The sequence below is a fragment of the Hibiscus syriacus genome, unplaced genomic scaffold, assembly GCF_006381635.1.
Source record: "Hibiscus syriacus cultivar Baekdansim isolate YM2019G1 unplaced genomic scaffold, ASM638163v2 tig00111101_pilon, whole genome shotgun sequence".
NCBI lineage: Eukaryota > Viridiplantae > Streptophyta > Magnoliopsida > Malvales > Malvaceae > Hibiscus > Hibiscus syriacus.
In genome coordinates, this window is record NW_024062986.1 from 497,669 (window position 1) to 515,821 (window position 18,153).

The window sequence follows — 18,153 nt, forward strand, 5'->3', positions numbered from 1 at the left end:
GAAATTTTCAGATATCTCAAATATCGTAGAAGTGAATAACTTTTTTCTCTTTCAATTATCTAAGGATGTTTAGAATCCCAAATTACAGCTAATGTAAACAAAGAATATTATCAGAATATTTTGAAAGCAAAACAAAACTTAATCCCAGCAAATACAATATTATCTGTCAAAGAGCTGAACTAGCAATGGCGAAAAATGTTATTATCAATAATTAAGAACTAAAAAGTATATAGTCCACCCTCATGATTCTTCTTTGCTTAGAGTTTTTCTTTGTCCATACAGTTTTTCTTCTCGAGCTCGTTTTGCGGCAAGGGCTTCTTCATCAAGCACTTGTATAGGAGACCATTCTGGCAATTTCAACGAACCACTCTTATCAAACATAGATTCACTGATGTGGGGTAATTTAGATCTTAACTTTAGTGCAGTAAAATCCACTGCTGTCCCAACAACAGCAAAGATGAGTGAATAGCGATAAGCACCAAATTGACCACCTAAAATGTCACAGAACAAATCTTTTAAAAGAGATGTTGCGGAGGAGAATAGAGGTGACGCAAATTTAGCACTTTAAGTGCTTAAACAACTGGGGTAGCATGCAGAACTGATCTACATTTGCAGAATTAAACAAGCATATGGATAATATACATATATATGTACACAGAGAGAGAGAGACTGATAAAATATACCTTGAAGACGGCCCAATATAGCACCAGTACCGAATCCAGCAATTGCAGAATTCAGAAGATCCTCAGGTCCTGTTTTACGAGTTGCTGTTACAAATTCACGTGCTCCTGCCAAATTAGTGTTATTATTGCAGTATCCAATTGAAGTAACTTCTTTCAATTTTTTTTTTTTTGAAGTAACAGTTTGCAAGAAATGTGATGCTGTAGATGCCAATTACCAAAGCATCCACTACTATATCTGTCTGTTCGGAAAAGCTTATATCTTCTACCGACTTTCATTTCCTTAAGAAAAATATCAAGTCAACCTCAGTGAGGCCGGAAAACGGCAGAACAGAAGGCATGCACTCTCATAATGACGATGTAAAAGGCCATATTAAGGAGAAGAAAAAGGTTTAAGGAAGCAGTGTCTCGAATTATCACAATGTATTTGAGGCCTGTTACAAGTTTAATGCATTTCCCAATGCAAATGCACATTGTATGAAATTTCTTTTAGGAGTGACATTGACTAAAATAGTCAACCTAGGTTGATTTGCTAATACCAAGCCTATAAATTTCATACAAGTCAGCGTTGCATTAGCTTTCGGAGCAACATTTTTTCCAGTAAAACTACTAGAAATCAAGGGGGACGGGGGTAATTTTAGTATTCATGCTATATGCTTTATTTTGAATGGAGGCTGCATTCAACAACACTATGATGCTAACTCACACATTAACATGAGAAAAGAATTCAGTGCGCCTAGATATGATACCAAAGTCATGTTACAAGAAGAGAATGATTACCCGATACTTATGACTGACAAGATAAGAATGTACAAACTCCCTACTATTAATTAAATCAAGGCATCAAATCTAACTTCCAAGGTCTAAAAACCTAAAGATGATACTAAAACCTTTCTTGGTACCCCACACGGCACCACTCCATGTGTCAAGAAAAAACCTAGTTATCCAGGTCAAGAAAGCTGATCTCCCAAGTTACTTTAACTTTTCCACCAATGTCACTCCCCATTAATGGCAATGTCGTGGATATATATTGCACACGTTATTTTGAAAGACGAAAACAAATTTTATGTCTTGCATTTATATATGAGTACAAATATGACCCACTATCACAACCAATGACATAAAAAGTTAGTAGCAGGAATTCCTGTAAGACCCTTTCTATATGCTCTTAAAGCTGGATTTGGGTGCAAAATAGAGTAATACTTTGGAGGAATTAATTATTGAAAATGTGTGATTGTTATAGATGATGAAACTTATGATTTTTCTTCTATTCAATTTATGGTTCAAATTACAGTACAATTTAACATCTCCCTGACTCATTTGGAAAGTCATCTCCTCTACTGATCGAAATTGAAAATGAAAAAGAATTTGACTTTAACAAATGATCACTTGCAGTTAAATACTATATAAAGAAAGGAAATACCGCAATAGCAGCCGGTGACAATAGCGAAATTAGTGGCATAAGTAGCTGAAATATTAGCCAGACCATGCAGTTTTCGATGCTTTGAAACCAGCCCAAATCCTCCACCGGCAACCCCTGTTTCAAACATTCATGACTCCTGATGTTTCAATAAATAAAAATCACCAAAAGTGAGCAAGACAAAAAGACAAAGACCAGCAAGGATCGTAGGGATCAATATTCGACGCCGCCAGTCCTCGGAGATTGGTGATGACGATGGGGACTCTCCTTGGTGGTTGGGGGACGCCATTGTTTTCAGTTTGGGATCTTTTTCTGCATTATGCAAGAGTTTTTAATGGGTCGGACCCCTACATGTGTACTTATAAGGAAAGGCCCAATAACCCAGAGTTTTATTAGACAGATATATTAATTTTGTATAATGTTATCATTTCGTATTTAAAATTGTTTATAGTAAAAAGAATCAAATGATCTCAGTGTTTAAAATATTGTTATTGGTTTTTGAGATTTGAGGTTCGAGCACTTCATATGCAGAAATTTGAGCGTTCATTGTCAAATGATCGAATAAATAAAAAGTTTTATAGTATTGTATCAATTCAGTAAATGTATGGTTCGTTGGCTTCATCAAAATAACTTTCGACAACATTTTTGTATAATGTATGTATAAAATTAGAAAAATATACTATAATACATTTTATAAAAAAATAAAAAACCATTTTACATTGAATTGGAAATTGAAATAATCAATTCATTTTATGCCAATTAAATACTGAAAATTTGTATTTCATAAAATAAATTAGATAAAACAAAGAGACCCATTCAAGTAGAATATTATATAAACCCATGATGAAAACAACATATATCCTGAGTCCTCTTACGTAAGATGAAATGGTAGAGAAAAAGAGTAGGAAAGGGATTAACAGCAAGTCTAGGAGGATCTTAAATCTTAATACTTGTTTAAACAGTTGATTGATCGTATTATGCAGTACATTGACAGCAACAACGACCTGAAATACAAGATCCAGAGCTTGGGTTCTGCTTTGGGGAAATTTTAAATAAACTCTAGCTTTGCATGACATTCATGATCAGGGTGACTGATGAAAACTACTCCATTACCACCTCTCACAGTGTTAAAAGCACTATAAATATCTGCTTGGTAGAACATAATCATATATATATATATATTACTCGGCTCCCTAGTAGAATTTCAACCCTAAAAAATGGAGACCCAGCAACTACCTAAACATCAGATCATTCAGCCTCACTCTCAAAACCACTATTTTCTTTCATGAGGCCGAAGAGTCTGGCCCTAACTCTTCTGAAGCTGAGGAGCTATTGACTCGTTTGTTGTCTGGATAACCCTTCTCTATTACAGGTTCAGACATCTTCTGGGGTTCAGCCCCAACCCTTTGCTTGTATTCTGTAACATCATATTCATTTCAAAATAAGCACAATTAAGTGTTCAATTAGATTAAATGAGCCGAGATGATAAGGTTCGAAAGTGTAAAGAAAGGGTTACTTTTATTGGTGATTGAATGGCGAGTATATGCCAAAAACTCATCCCACTTGAATCTACTAAGCTCTTGCTTTTCCTCCGATGACAGCTCAAAGTTTGGCTCCCTTCCGCACATGAAAGCAGCTCTATAGATAAAAATATCAACCAATGAGTTCCAAATCCTTTCTGAGAAGCTAGGAATCACGTATAACTTCACAGCTTTCTCCTACATACCCCTCCCACGTTCTTTTCTGATTATTAAAATATAAATATACCAATTTTATCATATTTATCATCAGTAGTGCATGAACATTTTTAAAGAAATTCATTAACAACGTGAAGAGAATAATTTTACCTTGACCCGTGGTAAGTGTGAAAATAAAGGAATCAAACTTGTTCTTTTGTTATTATCAGAATACTATAGTAAAGCTCAAGGAGATCAAAGTTTGCAGAAAATTTGTAGTAGCAATCATTACAAGTAAGATAAGAAAGACAAGTTATTACCTGTCATATAAACGGGCAGCTTCTTCTTGTGAACCAACAGTCCCCAAGTGAATCTGCTTCTTATCAACTTTTATCGCAGCCTGCCATTTCATATTCTTGAAGTATACACCCCTCATTAGACATGCTTCTTGATTTTGAGCATGCTTCCTCCAATGTCGCTTCCTGCGCTTGATTGGTTGCCCTATAAATAATAAAATCATACATTGTCATTAGTCAAATGTATAAGTTAAAATGGCTCCAAGCATCCACTTTTGATGGTGATTAGTGGCATGTTTTATCCAGAAGAGCCAGGGCAGGAACTCAGTTCCGAGATATATTATTTTCCTCTATATTCTAACCAACAAATAGGGTGAAATACCATCTCTTCCTCGAAGTGCTTCTGTATTTGTGTCAAACATGTCATTTATCACAAGCCGCTCTCTTAGTTATCCCCAAAAGAAGAAAAAGAAAAGTCCAAAAACAAACATCAACAGGATTTTAATAATTAAAGGTAGAACACCTCAATTTTGTGCATTAAATATCTGCAGATAAAATCATTTTCATAACATACTTCCCCAAAATTATTATCTAGAAATTAGTTTAGCATGCAACCACTAAAGATGCCAGAACCCAATATTTGAATACGATCTCAGGTAGACTGAATTGGAGTTGCTGATGTTAAAGGTCCCAAATAAATATCATGCAACAGGTAACTGGTTGCATCAATCAATGCCCCGTTTTCCATGTTGAAATAGCACCTTATTATCTCATACTTCCACGGTTCCATTCTTGCCACAGATCCATCAAGCATTCAATATCTCTATATTCATCAAAATTATCCAATTTATGTATTTTATATGTGCCTCAAAGACACAGAAAGTAAAATAAAGGCACTATATTTCAGGTTAATTTTCTATCCTACTTGTAAAGGATAACATAAAACAGAAATACGAAGAAAAAAGAAGTCAGAGAGAAGAGGAGGGAGAAAGGAAGGAAAGACAACATCAAACCATAAACAAGTAAAAGTTTTCCAGATGTATTGATATTAACAAACATATAGAAAACGGGTTTCCTAAGAGACAAACCTGGGAAAGGTTGATAATGAGGCTCTTTTGATGAACCAGAGCCAGAAGCAGAAATATTTGGTGATCCAGAGCCAACCACAGCAATGCTTTTCTGAGAAACAGCATCAAATAGTTATACGGAACTGTTTAGTAATAAGCGGAAATTGAATACTACATGACACTCTGTATTTATCTGTCATGAGCAGTATGATGCACCTAGAGGAACCTAAAAGTACCATTTTAATTGACAACTAGCTTTTTACCCTGTGATTCTTGCTCAAAAGGAACAGTGAAAAAAGTTTCTATAATAAGTGGGTGCCCCGGGATGCAATGCAATGACCAAGCATCAAAAGCTAATGGTTTCACTCCCCCAAATGGCAAAGGAGCTTAGTAATCCTTAGGTTAGAATACGTAGCATTCACAGAACAAAGTACAAATATTACCATTGGCATTGTGAGTGAAGACATGTGCCTTTCCATTTGATGATTCTCATTGAGAACAAGTAGCATGTATCATGCCCTACTTTTTCTCATGGATCCACCTTTTGTTCACTGCTGCATAATATAACCATAGATGCCACCAACAGTTGGCTATGATATTCGCATAACTATAACTACCGTACCAACCAGGAAAACTGCTCAATTTGAAGATGCATTTGTGACAACCAGCTACCAGGAAAGTACATATAGAAAAACAACGTTGAAAATTAAATGTAATATGTCTGTAACTATCACCTACGGATACATTCTTTCATGTTTGCATCATTGCATATTACTAATCCTTCCAGAAATATAGTATTAAAGAAGATCCAAGATAAGGGAGGAAAGATTCTTCCATAACAACAGATGGTCTTTCCTTTTGCCCTTTTTTGGACAAAGCGGGATGAAATGACTCTCTCCTAGAATTGTTACATTTTGCGAGACACACTAGTAAAGTAAATATATAATTAAGGGAAAGTTACAATTTATAAGACCAGTTTAAGATTGGCAGAGGATTAAAAGAACAGACAAAATGAAATAAGATTGAAGGCCCAGATAAATACTTCAATGCGGACAATAAGAATATATAAGTTTGTGAGGCATTTTAAAGGCAAGCATCCCTAACAAAGGGAAGAAAAATAAAAGAATCTCTGCAAGCTACTAAGTCTATACAAAATGGTAAAAGAAAGTGATACGATCAACTCATATAAATGCAACCACAAGGTCAAAGTAAACCATGAAATCATGATATACTATATCTAATCGGTTGATTAATATGCATTCTTACCCCATGCATATGGTTGATGGAATATGAGGGCATAGGATGCACGCTGATTGATTTTGCATTCTGACTTGAATTTTCAGGAGCATTTCCATTCCAAAAGAATCTGGATAGTGGAGTCAAAAAGGAGCTCTTCCCTACAAAAGGTCATCAATCAATCATTATTTCGAACTTGTTTAAAATTCTAAATACTTGTAATTCACTCAAACAAACTGACCCTAAAAAACAAAAGAAAAAAATTGAAGGACAGGTTTTACATAACAATACATAGTGAAAGTTCATATCCATTGCTATCTATAGAAGCAATTAATTATACAATATAAAGCACATCTCAGTTAAACATTACCAGAGCAGAGTCCAAGAAGCTTCCGTCTGCGTAAGCTCACCATGTTGGCAATCCCTTAATTAGCAAACAATGGTTTAATTTATCTTCCTTTGCATTTATCCCTGTGTATGTGCTCCTAAGATTACCAAGGCTGGGCGAGTTAGAACTTAGAAGTGGATCAAACCATTTGATACAAACATTAAAGAAGAATAAAATAGAAAATGAACAAGATGGCAGATAAAAACAGAAGACTGCAGAGAGAGATATAGGAACGGTCGTCAAAATGAACAAGGAAGACCATCAGAACTATGAGTCCATGCAATTAATCTGATGCACCTAAGCAATCTAGACAAATAACTAAAGGAAAAATGGAATTGCCAGGTGAAGTTCCCAGATTTTAGCTAACTTTTTAAATATAAAAAATTAAAGTCATCTGCAAGTACTTCTTACACTATCCGTTGGCTGAAAACCAACCAGTTTCTCATCAACAGCTACGTTTGATTTCAATATTGCTACATAGAAAAGCATGGGGCAATCCCATGTACTTATTGGATTTTCAAAAAGGAACAACAGAGTTTATGGCTGGTAAAAACAGAAATAATTCATAAATGAAACTAAAGAAATGGTACTCAGTTCCTAAAGTTAACCAGGCTCCGGATAAGGGAGCAAGGTGAAATAAAGCACGGCAGTAATTTTTTTTCCTGTAAAACTAAAAGCTAAGATAAATTAATCTAAAGGCAAAAACTTCCATCGTTTGAAACTAACAAAGTTGCCCAATATGTGTGCCTGATAAAAATCCCAATTATCTCTCCAGGAAAATAAGTCAACCCCACCAACCTGCCACCTTCGTGGAAGCAGAGAGAGTGGGGAGAAAACCCAAACCCCAAAAACTGAAAACACACAACAATCAAAGGGTAAAAAAACCCAGAAAGCCAAAAGGCTCCAAATTCATCAAAGCAAAAAATGACGATGAGCCCATTATCAGGAACCGCTAAAACCACCCATTACATAGGATAAGATAAATCATAAACAGACAAAATAGCCATTGCTTCTGTCAGTTGTCTGGTACCTGAGGAAGGGAAATAAAAGGTAGTGGCCGACAATAGACACAGAGAAACCGAGGAGAAGAAGAGATAGAAAGGCAGGTACTTTTAATGTTGAAATCTGGTAAAACAAAGAAAGAAAAAGGAAGGGTAAATTTTGAGGATTTTGTTGGTAAAGGGAAAGAAGGAAGATGGGGAGAGAAGAAAAGAATGAATGAAGAGAGTGTTTCCAAGAAGGTGGTGGTGGCTCATGCATCCATCTTTACCACCTTTTGACAAATAATTTTTCTTTATCAAAGGGTGGAGGAGCTGCTGGTATAAAGGGGAAAAATAAAAGTCAAAGCTAAGCAAAGGCTGAACAGGCAAAGAACCAAGACCGAAGGCCTTGAATGTGACGAGGGAAACGTATGCTTGCATAATCTTTACATTATATTTACATATGTATCTTTGATATAAATAATTGGGTAAAATACATATCATTTGTCACTCAATTATTTTTTTAATCATCAAATTATTTCTCATACATATTTGATTATAAATATTACATTTTCTAATTTAGTCACTAATTATTAATTTTTTGTTAAAATTTGATCTTAATTCAGAATAATTTAATAAAGTTAACTCTTCATATTTAAAAACTCTATCAATTTGGTCATTTTCATTTTTTTCCATGTTCTCTCTTTTCTAAACTTAGATTCTAACAAATTCATTGGTACGGTGGATGATGTCGTTGACATTTATTTAATCTCAAATTTTTTGAATCATCCTTTTTCAATCTCCGAAAATAAATTTAACATTAGTTTTCATTAGAAATTTGATGTAAAATTCATAGGTTTAAGGCAAGTTCGAATCCAACCACCGTCACTTTTTGTAGGCAATCTGTAAAGTCCTACGTAAATCTCAATTGAGTTTTAGGTATGCTTTGACTTTGGACTGGGGAGTCACTCCTGACCTAAACTTTTATGTAAAAACAAGACATTTTCATTTGAAAACAGTTTAAAAATAAAATCGTTCGTGTTGCATTTATCTATTAACTATTTTTTCTGTTTATTTATTTAATAACTAAATGCAAACACTTCTGTTAACGCTAAAGAGCTATTTCCCTGATCCTTTATCTAAATTTAGGTTCAAATCAAAACCGTGTTAATTTTTTAAGTGCAGAATGTTTTAATTAGTAAGTAGTGCATATATTTTCCTAGTGCAATCAAAGAGTTGTAGTCAGCCCGTGATTTTAGTAGTATGGGGTGAATTTAGAAATTAGGCCCCTAATAACAAGTATTATAAAAAAATTAATCAAAGAATAATTAAGTGAATGTGAAAAAAATAATTTAAAAATGTCACTTTAGTGTAGGTGTTAATCTTTTAATGACAACTAACAAAAAATGTAACGTTTAGTATGATTTTGAAGAAAAAATAATAATTGGATGACCAAAACGAAAATAAAATAATAATTGAGTGACTAAATAAATAATTTATTCTTTTTAATTATATATAAATTTATAATTTTAATCTCTGATCAAGTGGAGGCTGGTTGTAGTAGATCAATGAAAGTTTGTGAGGAAATCTTTGATGTTGTAATAGAAACTAACCATGAAATAAAAAGAAAAGAAGATGAGACATTCCCACTCCCATAAGACTCAAGAATCAAAATAGTAAATGAATTAATAATAAGATTTAAATTTCAATATATGTGCTAAACTAAGTGAATTATTTTAAATTATGATCTAATCAATAGAATTTATACCTATATATAAATCATAAAAAATGTTAAATTGAATTTGATTATAATTGGATGTTTAATATTTTTTATACATTTAATATACGAATTATTTAAAAAATTGAGCAGAAATTTAATACTCAAATGATGAGCCGGGTCTATCATTCATGCAGAAGCCCAAAATCACGGAATCATAACAGATTTATGGGCGAGGCCTGAGAAAAGAAAACCACGATAATTGAAGGTGTCGAGATAATGGCGGTCCAGGTTCTAAATAAACTCAAAATCATCACCAAGCTAAGTTGATTGAAGCTGCGTGAGGAAGCTAGCTAGGGTTTCCGTGGAAAAAAATGATTTACGACGTCAATTCTCCTCTCTTCCGCTCATTCCTCAGCCAGAAGGGTGGCTCCTCCGACAAGAGGTTCTCTCTCTCTCTCTCTCTCTCCCTATCCCTATCCCTCTCTTGTTATCTTTCGGTGTGATTAGCTTGAATGATTATATTCATTGGGGACGGGAATAAAGTATCAAACGGTGGTGGATTTCTTGATTTTATCATTGTGAACAACATGAATATGATGTTTATGATAAGATGAATTGTCTCTAATTTGTACTAATGCGTGGTTCTCTGTACACAACGCTTTGCTAGATTGTTTATTGTGTGATATGTTTTATCTTAGATTAGGAGAATTTGCTTGCTAATTGTTTTAAAAGCTTAATAGCAATCATGGTTTCTGGAACTTAGTGGCGGAGCTAGGATTTCTGTATAGGACCGAATACATATGCGAGTGTACGACCATTTTTATAAACATATTATATTATGTAAATCTTTGATACATAAGTTAAGAAAAAATGGTTATGAAAGCAAATACTATATTATGTACAGTTCAAAACATAAAATCATAGTTCCTATAATTTATATGCATTGCAATTTTATATTTTTTATTAAATCTTTTAGCAGATTTACACATAGATCATTTGGATGAGCTTAGAAACCCCTCACTCTTTTCAAACATATATTAAGTTTAGAAATGATTGTTTATATAATTTTTTCCCCTAAAGAATGAAAGTAGTTTAAATGTTAGAATTAGAGAAAATTTTAGTACCTTTTTAAAGATTCAAAGATTTATAAAGTTACAAATGAAAATTGTAGCTTTGGTCCTTTGGAGGTGTCGGAGCCGTGTTTCGGTTGGGCCCGGGAATTGGGCTTCGAATTTGATTAAACGAATTGGAGTCGCCACCGATCATTTATTTAAAAGTAAATAGGTTGACATGATACCTTATTTCTTACCTGGTCTGCGCCTTACCAGTGATGTGTCAGATTCAGGAGTCGTTACAGTCAAGGAAGGGTTATCAGCCTTGAACTGCCCTTTCGGTATTACGCAATTTCCTGTTGTCTTTAATTAAGAAAGTTATAATTTTAAATTGAAAGGTAAAATAATTATCCGAGGCTTACCACTGATTGATTTAAAACACCCCTCAAAAAATAATGACATAAAAAATGAAGATGAGTAGGGTAAAAAGAACAAAATAAAGGAAATAAAATAGAAAATAAAAAACAAATAACAAAAAATAAAATAAGTAAATAAATGAAACAAGGAAACTAGCATATACATAAAGACGATGCAATATAAAGAATAAATAATAAAAAGACCAAAATAAAAAATGAATAAATAAAGGAAATAAATATGCATAAAAATGAAATGTAAAAGAAAAAAACAACTAAAAATAATAATAGCTAAAGAATAAAATATATATATATATATATATAATAATCAAATATAGAATAATAAAATAATAAGTAAAAAATATATAAAAAATGTACATAAGAAAAATATAATACAATAAAATACATGAAAAAATAGCTAAATATATATAATGAGAAAATAAAAAAATATATAATAAATGAATAAAAGACCGAAAAATAGAGAAATACAATAAATAAATAGAAAAAAATATAATTAAATAATAATAATGATAGATATAGTATAAAAAATAATAAATATATATATATATATATATATAATAAAATGAAAGTATGTATATATATACAAAATAAGATAAAATAATATAATAATTATAAAAAATAAATAGAAATAGATAAAATATAAAAAAAGGTAAAAATAAGCATAACGGGTTAAATTGGAATGAAAATCAAAGTTGAGGGTCAAATTTCGAAGCAATCAGGGGAATTAAAATTGATTTGGGACTGAAATTGCATTTTTTAAAACTGAGGGGACCGAGAACAAAGTTTACTCCTTTTTAAAACGAAAACACGCGGGTTAGCTGAGCCGGTCGGGTCCAGGCGCGGGTCAAATTGGGTCCACGGGTATCGTATATAAGTTAAATTTTTTATAAAAAAAATCATTTCTCTCTTCTAATCACAAAAAGGCTCTCCCCATCCTTATTCTCTCTCGGTGTTCTTCAAAAACACCAACCCTTGTTTCCAGAATCCGGCCGTTAGTGTCCCACGCCGACAAAACTTTTATTTTTTTTTTTTTTCAAAAATCCCGAAAGCTCTTTCCACCTTGTTTTTTAAAAATCAAAACCTTTTTTAAAACGAACGCCTCGGGGCTAGATCTAAAACAATAGATCTCGAAAACGCTCCGCTCATCGGCCAAAAGCTTTTCTCTTTGAGTTTTTGAACAAATCGTAGAAGAATACTAACATGCAAAGGCAAAAGACCAACAAACAAGGTAAAAAATGCTACCTTTATTTCTTTTCGAACTATGTACAATAGCTCTGATGTGCTTTCTGTTTTTTTCGAGTATTTTCGAGCCTAATCCTTGTGTGTCCTCGTGTGTTTGATTACATGTTTATTTATACACAAAAAATTGACATCTTAGAGTCCTAATCAAACTCTACTGTTTGTTGGTGATGGTTTTGCGTCGGATGCTTCAAGTTGTTGGAGGCGAGAGACGTGTGTCGTGAAATTTGGACGTGGGTGAAAGGAATCCATAAAGGAAACGGCGCTGTGGGACGAGGCATGGCTAGGGTTTTTGGAAACCCTGATCTGGGTAGGCGTGTTGGGCGTGTGGTGTATGTTGGGCCGTTGTTTGGGCCAACAGATTGGTCTTGTAACTTGGGTCGAATATCAGGCCTGCAAGTGTAATAAAATAATGAGTAAATATACACATATATACGTTTAAATAAACATAAATATAAATATATATATATATATATATATATATTATAAAAAATGTGATATGAAAATGGGACGAAATAATGTGTTCACAGGAGGCTATTGCTTTATTTTGGAAATATATCTAAAAAAATGCACATGACACTGGATATATACATATCAAAATTCTTGCCCCTCTGGTTCCATTGTTACTCAGCCACTTCCGAAACTGGTGGTTCTAATTTTATAACAGGAGTTAGGACCCTTAACTTCTCATCATTATTGTGCCCTATCTGTTATTCAATAGCCCGAAATTTACAACCTAGAAAGCTTTTTTTTGCTCTCTGTCTCTTTTCATATGGACACTCACTGAAGCATGTTTTCTGGCAAGTTCTTTTTAATTGACAAGAGTGAAGTGTTTCCTTTGTGGTTGTGTTTAGAGGAATGTTCTGTTTTAGTTTTGGTAGTTTTAGTTTGCTATACTTTTTGAATTTCTTATTTCCTCTCCCATGTTTTTGCCCAATGATATATGATGGGTAATATGATTGGTTTTCTTATGGATCTCTACAATCTGCTACCTTGGGTTTACCTTGACCTGCTGCAATCTTATTGTAAGATAAGCTTTTGTTGTAGTGACATACTTCTGACATAATGTAACTGTTGCTTCATCTTTCAGGAAAATGGAGGAGCAGAAGCCAAAGGATCAAAAACCCAAAGCAAACGAGAATAAACCAGTCATGACAGAGTAGTAGATGCTTTGGTTTAAGATTTATATGCTTTATAATTAGAAGACAGTAGGGTATTGGATGTTCTAAAGTTCTAAGATGCTTGCTATGACAACTCTAGTTTGTTGTTGACGTTTCAAAAATACCATGATTAATGGTTCTTTTTGTTTGTTCGAGTCGGACTGACTCTGGTTTTCAAGCTTGTATCTTTTCATTTCAATATCAAGAATTTTTACTGTCTTTAGCCTTGAGTGGGCATTACGATTGGCAATGGTTCTATACATTTGCCTTGTGATGCTAGCACACCTTCATAAAGTGTGTTGCTCACTTGCTCATGGATTTAATGCAAAAATGCTAACATGCATATCGATTCAGATTCTTACCGCATAACCAACTCAGTTTGAGTTGTGCAGGGGCTGATATCTGTTCTGGATACACTCTTTGCAATACCTTGGTTTCTGTGTTCTAAACAAAACAGACGATGCTCTAGAAGCCGAGGAGGATTGTTTAATTGATACAAGTGGATTGTATGATGGTTCAAGTCTTTACTAATTATCTACATTATATTCTGCGGACTGAAATTCCTTAAGAACCTTTTTTTTATGCTAGTACTACCATGAACTCTAGAAAAGGTTTTAAGTTTATATCTTATTGAAATGTAGTGAATATTCTCACCTTAGCTTTTGATCCACCTTAATTGTATTGCTTGCATAATTAGTAAACTTTTCTGCATATTGATAAACTTTTTGCCCCAAGCTAATGGATTTTTCGGAGACATTTTGACATTATTGACAGTTGGTCGTCGGGTCTCAATTGCTTTTATCATAACGTACGAAGTCATCATGAGTTTTATGGACCAAATTGACTTTTTGGTAGATATATATATATATAGGTTAATCGTTTCATATCGGGGAAATCAAGGTGTTGCTGAAAATCGATCATTCTAAATAGGTGGATGAATCATTTTATTTTCAATGTTTAAATTCAGCTAGTTTATAAACAAACAATGTGTGGTGAAATTGAGTATAGGGGAAGCTTAACCTGCTGTCGAAGATGATCAATAAGTATCGGATATAGTGATAAAACCTATTTAAAAAGAGGATTTCAAGTCTGAACGTGGATCATAAACTGGGTATGGAATCGAAGGTGGTTTTATATATTTTTTGAATAAACGAGCCTCAAAGGTGTGCGTATATAGATTAAATATAGTACACCTATGAGGGGCCATTTTTGTCAAAAAGCCGACCCTACTCCTTAGATCTTTCCACTCCGACAAGATGAAAAAATAAATTCTTTTCTTTTATTCGAAGCTACCATCTTTTTTTTCACTTTAGCTTTTTCACCAAAGATTAGACACGATGATTTATTGAGTAATAAAAAATGAAAGATTTTCGTAGTCAAACCATAAGAAAAAGATTACATTTACATTAAAATGTGCCAACTCCATAGAGAGAGAGAGAGATAGAGGTTACAACAAGGAAGGGAAGACGACAGACATATGTGTGGAAGCATTTGAGTGGCTATTATTGCCTTCACATGCGCACCTACTCCAACCTCAAACTGGTAAAAACTTACATTTGGCCTATACGTTAATGTGGAGTATAATTTTTTATATATCTCGAAGATCTAAAGGGTTTAAATCTTATCACTCGCGAAAATTATACTATAATTTTTTATCTGTTTGATTTGGTCTTTTGTTGGTTGAATGAATATTATACTGTTTCGTTAAATTCTTAATTAATTCATTTTTTTAACATTGTTCTCCTGAGCCTTTTTTTTATAAAAAAAAATTATAAGATTGTGATACAAAGATGAGAAAAGAGATTACATGTGTCAAGCGAGTATCACTTAGTTTTAGCTCCGACTTTTAACACTCAAACGCCTTAGCCATAATCCATTCCAAAATTCTGGTTCTATCATACGTAAAAATGGAGATTTGGCTTTGGATAATAAGTTTAAAATTTTAAAATTAATTATAACATTTAAAAATATAATTGCGCACTTAATTATAAATTAAAGAGTGTAATTAGAGTCTTGAATTATATTCAATTTAACCTAACTCATAAATTACAATAATCGTCTAAATAAATTATACTGGTATAATTACATTCAAATCTAATTATAGAATAGTTTCCAAACACACGTAAATGTTGATTCCTAATAATAGTGGCTTCATCCAAATTAACCAAACCCTTGAATCTCCACTACGTCGCCGTATTTTACCAATTTCTGATAAAAAGATGCAAAATTGTGTTGTGGGGAAGGCAGTAATGAATGGAATTAGTTGGTTACATGATTCCGTGTGGGTTCTTAGATTGGTTCCAGAAAGTTTCACGTAATTTAAATAGAGTGGGAATCTCCCGGTAAGAAATTATATTAATGTTCGTCTTCTAGGTATATCCCTTGCCGATTATATACACAATATCATAGCTGATTAGACATAGAATTCATCATGCTTGGTGGTTATAGACACAATAAAAGTTTCCAAAGTAGCTTTTGTTTCTTGTCGGTCATACTTAAAATCTCCATCTCTTCCCTCCATTCACGCCGCTCTTACTCCCCAGAGTTCATGCACTTCGGGCATTTTTCACTGCCAATTGCTTGACAAGATCAAACGAAACAAAACCCAGAATTCTCTGTGTTTGTGCTCGCTAGTTTTCGTCATAAAAAATGACTGAGTTTTCTTTGGCTGTTTCCAAGAAGAAAACACAGTTTTCAAGCCTTTTGCTTTCTAACTTCATGCTCTTTTGCTCCTACATTCTTTCTAATCCTCTTTATTTCTCTTACTTCATCTTCTTCTCTCCTTATCTCTTCAAGATTTTCTCTTTCCTTTCGCCGCTCTTTGCCACCACTTCCCTTTTGGTTCTTGCATTATTTACGGTATTAAGGTCCCAAGTAGTCGACGATGAAAGTGATGGCTTACCATGCTTGGAAGAGCTTGAAGCTTATAAGATCGTGTTTGAAGCTTCAACCATTGAAGAAATTAGAGAAAACCCAGATGAAGTTTTGGAGACGGAAGCCATTGTTGATTGCTTGCTAGCTGTTGATGAACTTGACGACGACGCTTCGGTTCATAACCCGGAAACATTGACGAGTGGCACTTCCGATGAAGAATCAGCGGAGATTTCACGTCCGGAAACTGTTCAGGTAAATGCTGTAGTGAAGATCTTTGAAGAGTTTTTGAAAGAAAAAGATGGGGTTGAAAACTTATCGCCTAAAGAGGGAGAAAAAGATGAGGAATCCGAGGCAATGGAGAGTAAAGTAAGTGATCCAGAGGCTACAGTGGGAACTAAAAATGGCGTTGAGCTTGAAGACAAAGCAATGATGAATTCCCAAAGCATTAACAACGAAACATCGCGATTGAGTTATTTGGGGTCAATGAGGAAAGAAAAGGAGTGGAAGAGGACATTGTCATGCAAGCTTTTCGAGGAGAGACACAAGGTGACGGCGGCGGATGGAGGTGGTGAAGGGATGGATTTATTATGGGAAGCATATGAAAGCAGTGATTCCAATAAGTCGAAGCTGAAAAGTGTTGGATGGAAGAAAGGTGGCAATGGCATCGAAGAAGATGAGGACGAGGACGAGGATGAGTCGGATGGTCATTTGTGCTGTTTGCAGGCCCTCAAGTTCTCGACAGGGAAGATGAATTTGGGGATGGGAATAGGGAGGCCCAACTTCGTTAAGATCTCCAAAGCCCTGAAAGGGTTTGGGTGGTTGCACCATGTTGGTTCCACCAAGCATACCAAGAAAGCCTACTACTGAATCTTTAGATTTCTTTTATGTATTTTATGCTTGATGAGATGTATTTTCTTAAAATCACTAGTAAATACAAGTTACCAGCTGAGGTAGCAGCAGCTAAAAGATCCTGTTGAAGAAGACGAGCATTCTCCACGATTGGAAATGCGGGTTAAAGGTCATTACCCTTGCAATCATTGATTAATTAAAGCCAGCTTGTTCTACACCCCTTCTTCAGTTTATGTGCATAATGGAATGCAAGTTTAACCTACATATCAATCATCTCTTATATCCACATTTGTCCTTTGGTTTGCTGCTGGGCATCCGAGGCATCTCAACAGTTTTTATGGGTACAATGATCTTTCTAACCTCCAATGTTTATATCTGTTGCTAAATAATACCATTAGCATTGACTAGCATACAATAAATAAATAGAATAATTTATTATATATTGGTAAAAGTTACTCTCTAGAAACAATTTCATCCAGATTGATTTAATCACTACCCAAAGTTAACACAGTTTTTCAAATATCGTACACCTGGAGTAAGAAGGTAAAATTCACTTGTGTTGCTCTCTTCGACAATAAATTTATTCGAGAAAGACAAAAAATGAAATCAGCGATTGTATATTAATTAGGAAGAGACTAACCATTTTATAAAAATAATGAGTAAAACTATAATATGATAATTAGATACTCCAACCACTCTTTAAATACAGATAATTCATTCTCTAAAATTATTCCACTATTTACATTACACACAACATTAACAATTTATAGGAATTCGCAAAAACCTAATTTGACCTATTCGTTATCATCCCAGATATAATTGAAAGACCATTTCATTAATAAGGCTAAGCATCAGTAATAGGCCTAACAACATTTCGCTTTTATCTTAAATATCGTGTCTTGAATATATCTGACAAGAACCATGTGGTTATAAAGAAGGCATGGTCTCCGGGAAAGAATGATATGCTCTACATTTCTCAATTCTCACAAACCACCATTCCTTGGGTTTGGTCGATAACTCTCCTAAAATGGCATGCTTCCGAACATATTAAATGAATTTAATGATTAAAAGAAGTATATATT

At 33.9% G+C, this 18,153-nt stretch overlaps 4 protein-coding genes across 6 annotated transcripts; 2 read left to right on the forward strand and 2 right to left on the reverse strand.

Moving 5' to 3' along the window:
• Positions 1 to 54: 54 nt before the first annotated feature.
• LOC120153592 lies at positions 55 to 2,413 on the reverse strand. Its single transcript, XM_039165510.1, has 4 exons — positions 2,296 to 2,413; positions 2,104 to 2,217; positions 684 to 788; positions 55 to 491 (listed from the first exon to the last, which is right to left on the reverse strand). The coding sequence occupies exons 1-4, from the start codon at positions 2,387 to 2,389 to the stop codon at positions 241 to 243; spliced, it is 564 nt and encodes a 187-aa protein (XP_039021441.1). The 5' UTR covers positions 2,390 to 2,413; the 3' UTR covers positions 55 to 240.
• Positions 2,414 to 3,015: 602 nt separating this feature from the next.
• On the reverse strand, positions 3,016 to 8,110 carry LOC120153590 (ethylene-responsive transcription factor-like protein At4g13040). Of its 3 annotated transcripts, XM_039165503.1 has the most exons (7): positions 7,794 to 8,110; positions 6,746 to 6,860; positions 6,406 to 6,536; positions 5,161 to 5,251; positions 4,097 to 4,277; positions 3,617 to 3,738; positions 3,159 to 3,517 (listed from the first exon to the last, which is right to left on the reverse strand). In XM_039165503.1, the coding sequence occupies exons 2-7, from the start codon at positions 6,786 to 6,788 to the stop codon at positions 3,384 to 3,386; spliced, it is 702 nt and encodes a 233-aa protein (XP_039021434.1). In that variant the 5' UTR covers positions 6,789 to 6,860; positions 7,794 to 8,110; the 3' UTR covers positions 3,159 to 3,383. The 3 variants fall into 3 exon arrangements, with proteins under 3 accessions (XP_039021435.1, XP_039021436.1, XP_039021434.1); XM_039165504.1 differs by lacking the exons at positions 6,746 to 6,860; positions 7,794 to 8,110 and adding an exon at positions 5,583 to 5,693 and having other exon boundaries at positions 3,016 to 3,517; positions 6,406 to 6,542; XM_039165505.1 differs by lacking the exons at positions 6,746 to 6,860; positions 7,794 to 8,110 and adding an exon at positions 5,583 to 5,690 and having other exon boundaries at positions 3,016 to 3,517; positions 6,406 to 6,537.
• A 1,621-nt stretch (positions 8,111 to 9,731) lies between these two features.
• Positions 9,732 to 13,571, forward strand: LOC120153611 (wound-induced basic protein-like). Its single transcript, XM_039165521.1, has 2 exons — positions 9,732 to 9,905; positions 13,279 to 13,571. The coding sequence occupies exons 1-2, from the start codon at positions 9,835 to 9,837 to the stop codon at positions 13,349 to 13,351; spliced, it is 144 nt and encodes a 47-aa protein (XP_039021452.1). The 5' UTR covers positions 9,732 to 9,834; the 3' UTR covers positions 13,352 to 13,571.
• Positions 13,572 to 15,782: 2,211 nt separating this feature from the next.
• On the forward strand, positions 15,783 to 17,269 carry LOC120153585. The gene is made up of 2 exons (XM_039165500.1): positions 15,783 to 16,525; positions 16,565 to 17,269. Exons 1-2 carry the CDS (start codon positions 15,998 to 16,000, stop codon positions 17,087 to 17,089), a joined length of 1,053 nt encoding a protein of 350 aa, XP_039021431.1. The 5' UTR covers positions 15,783 to 15,997; the 3' UTR covers positions 17,090 to 17,269.
• Positions 17,270 to 18,153: the final 884 nt, after the last annotated feature.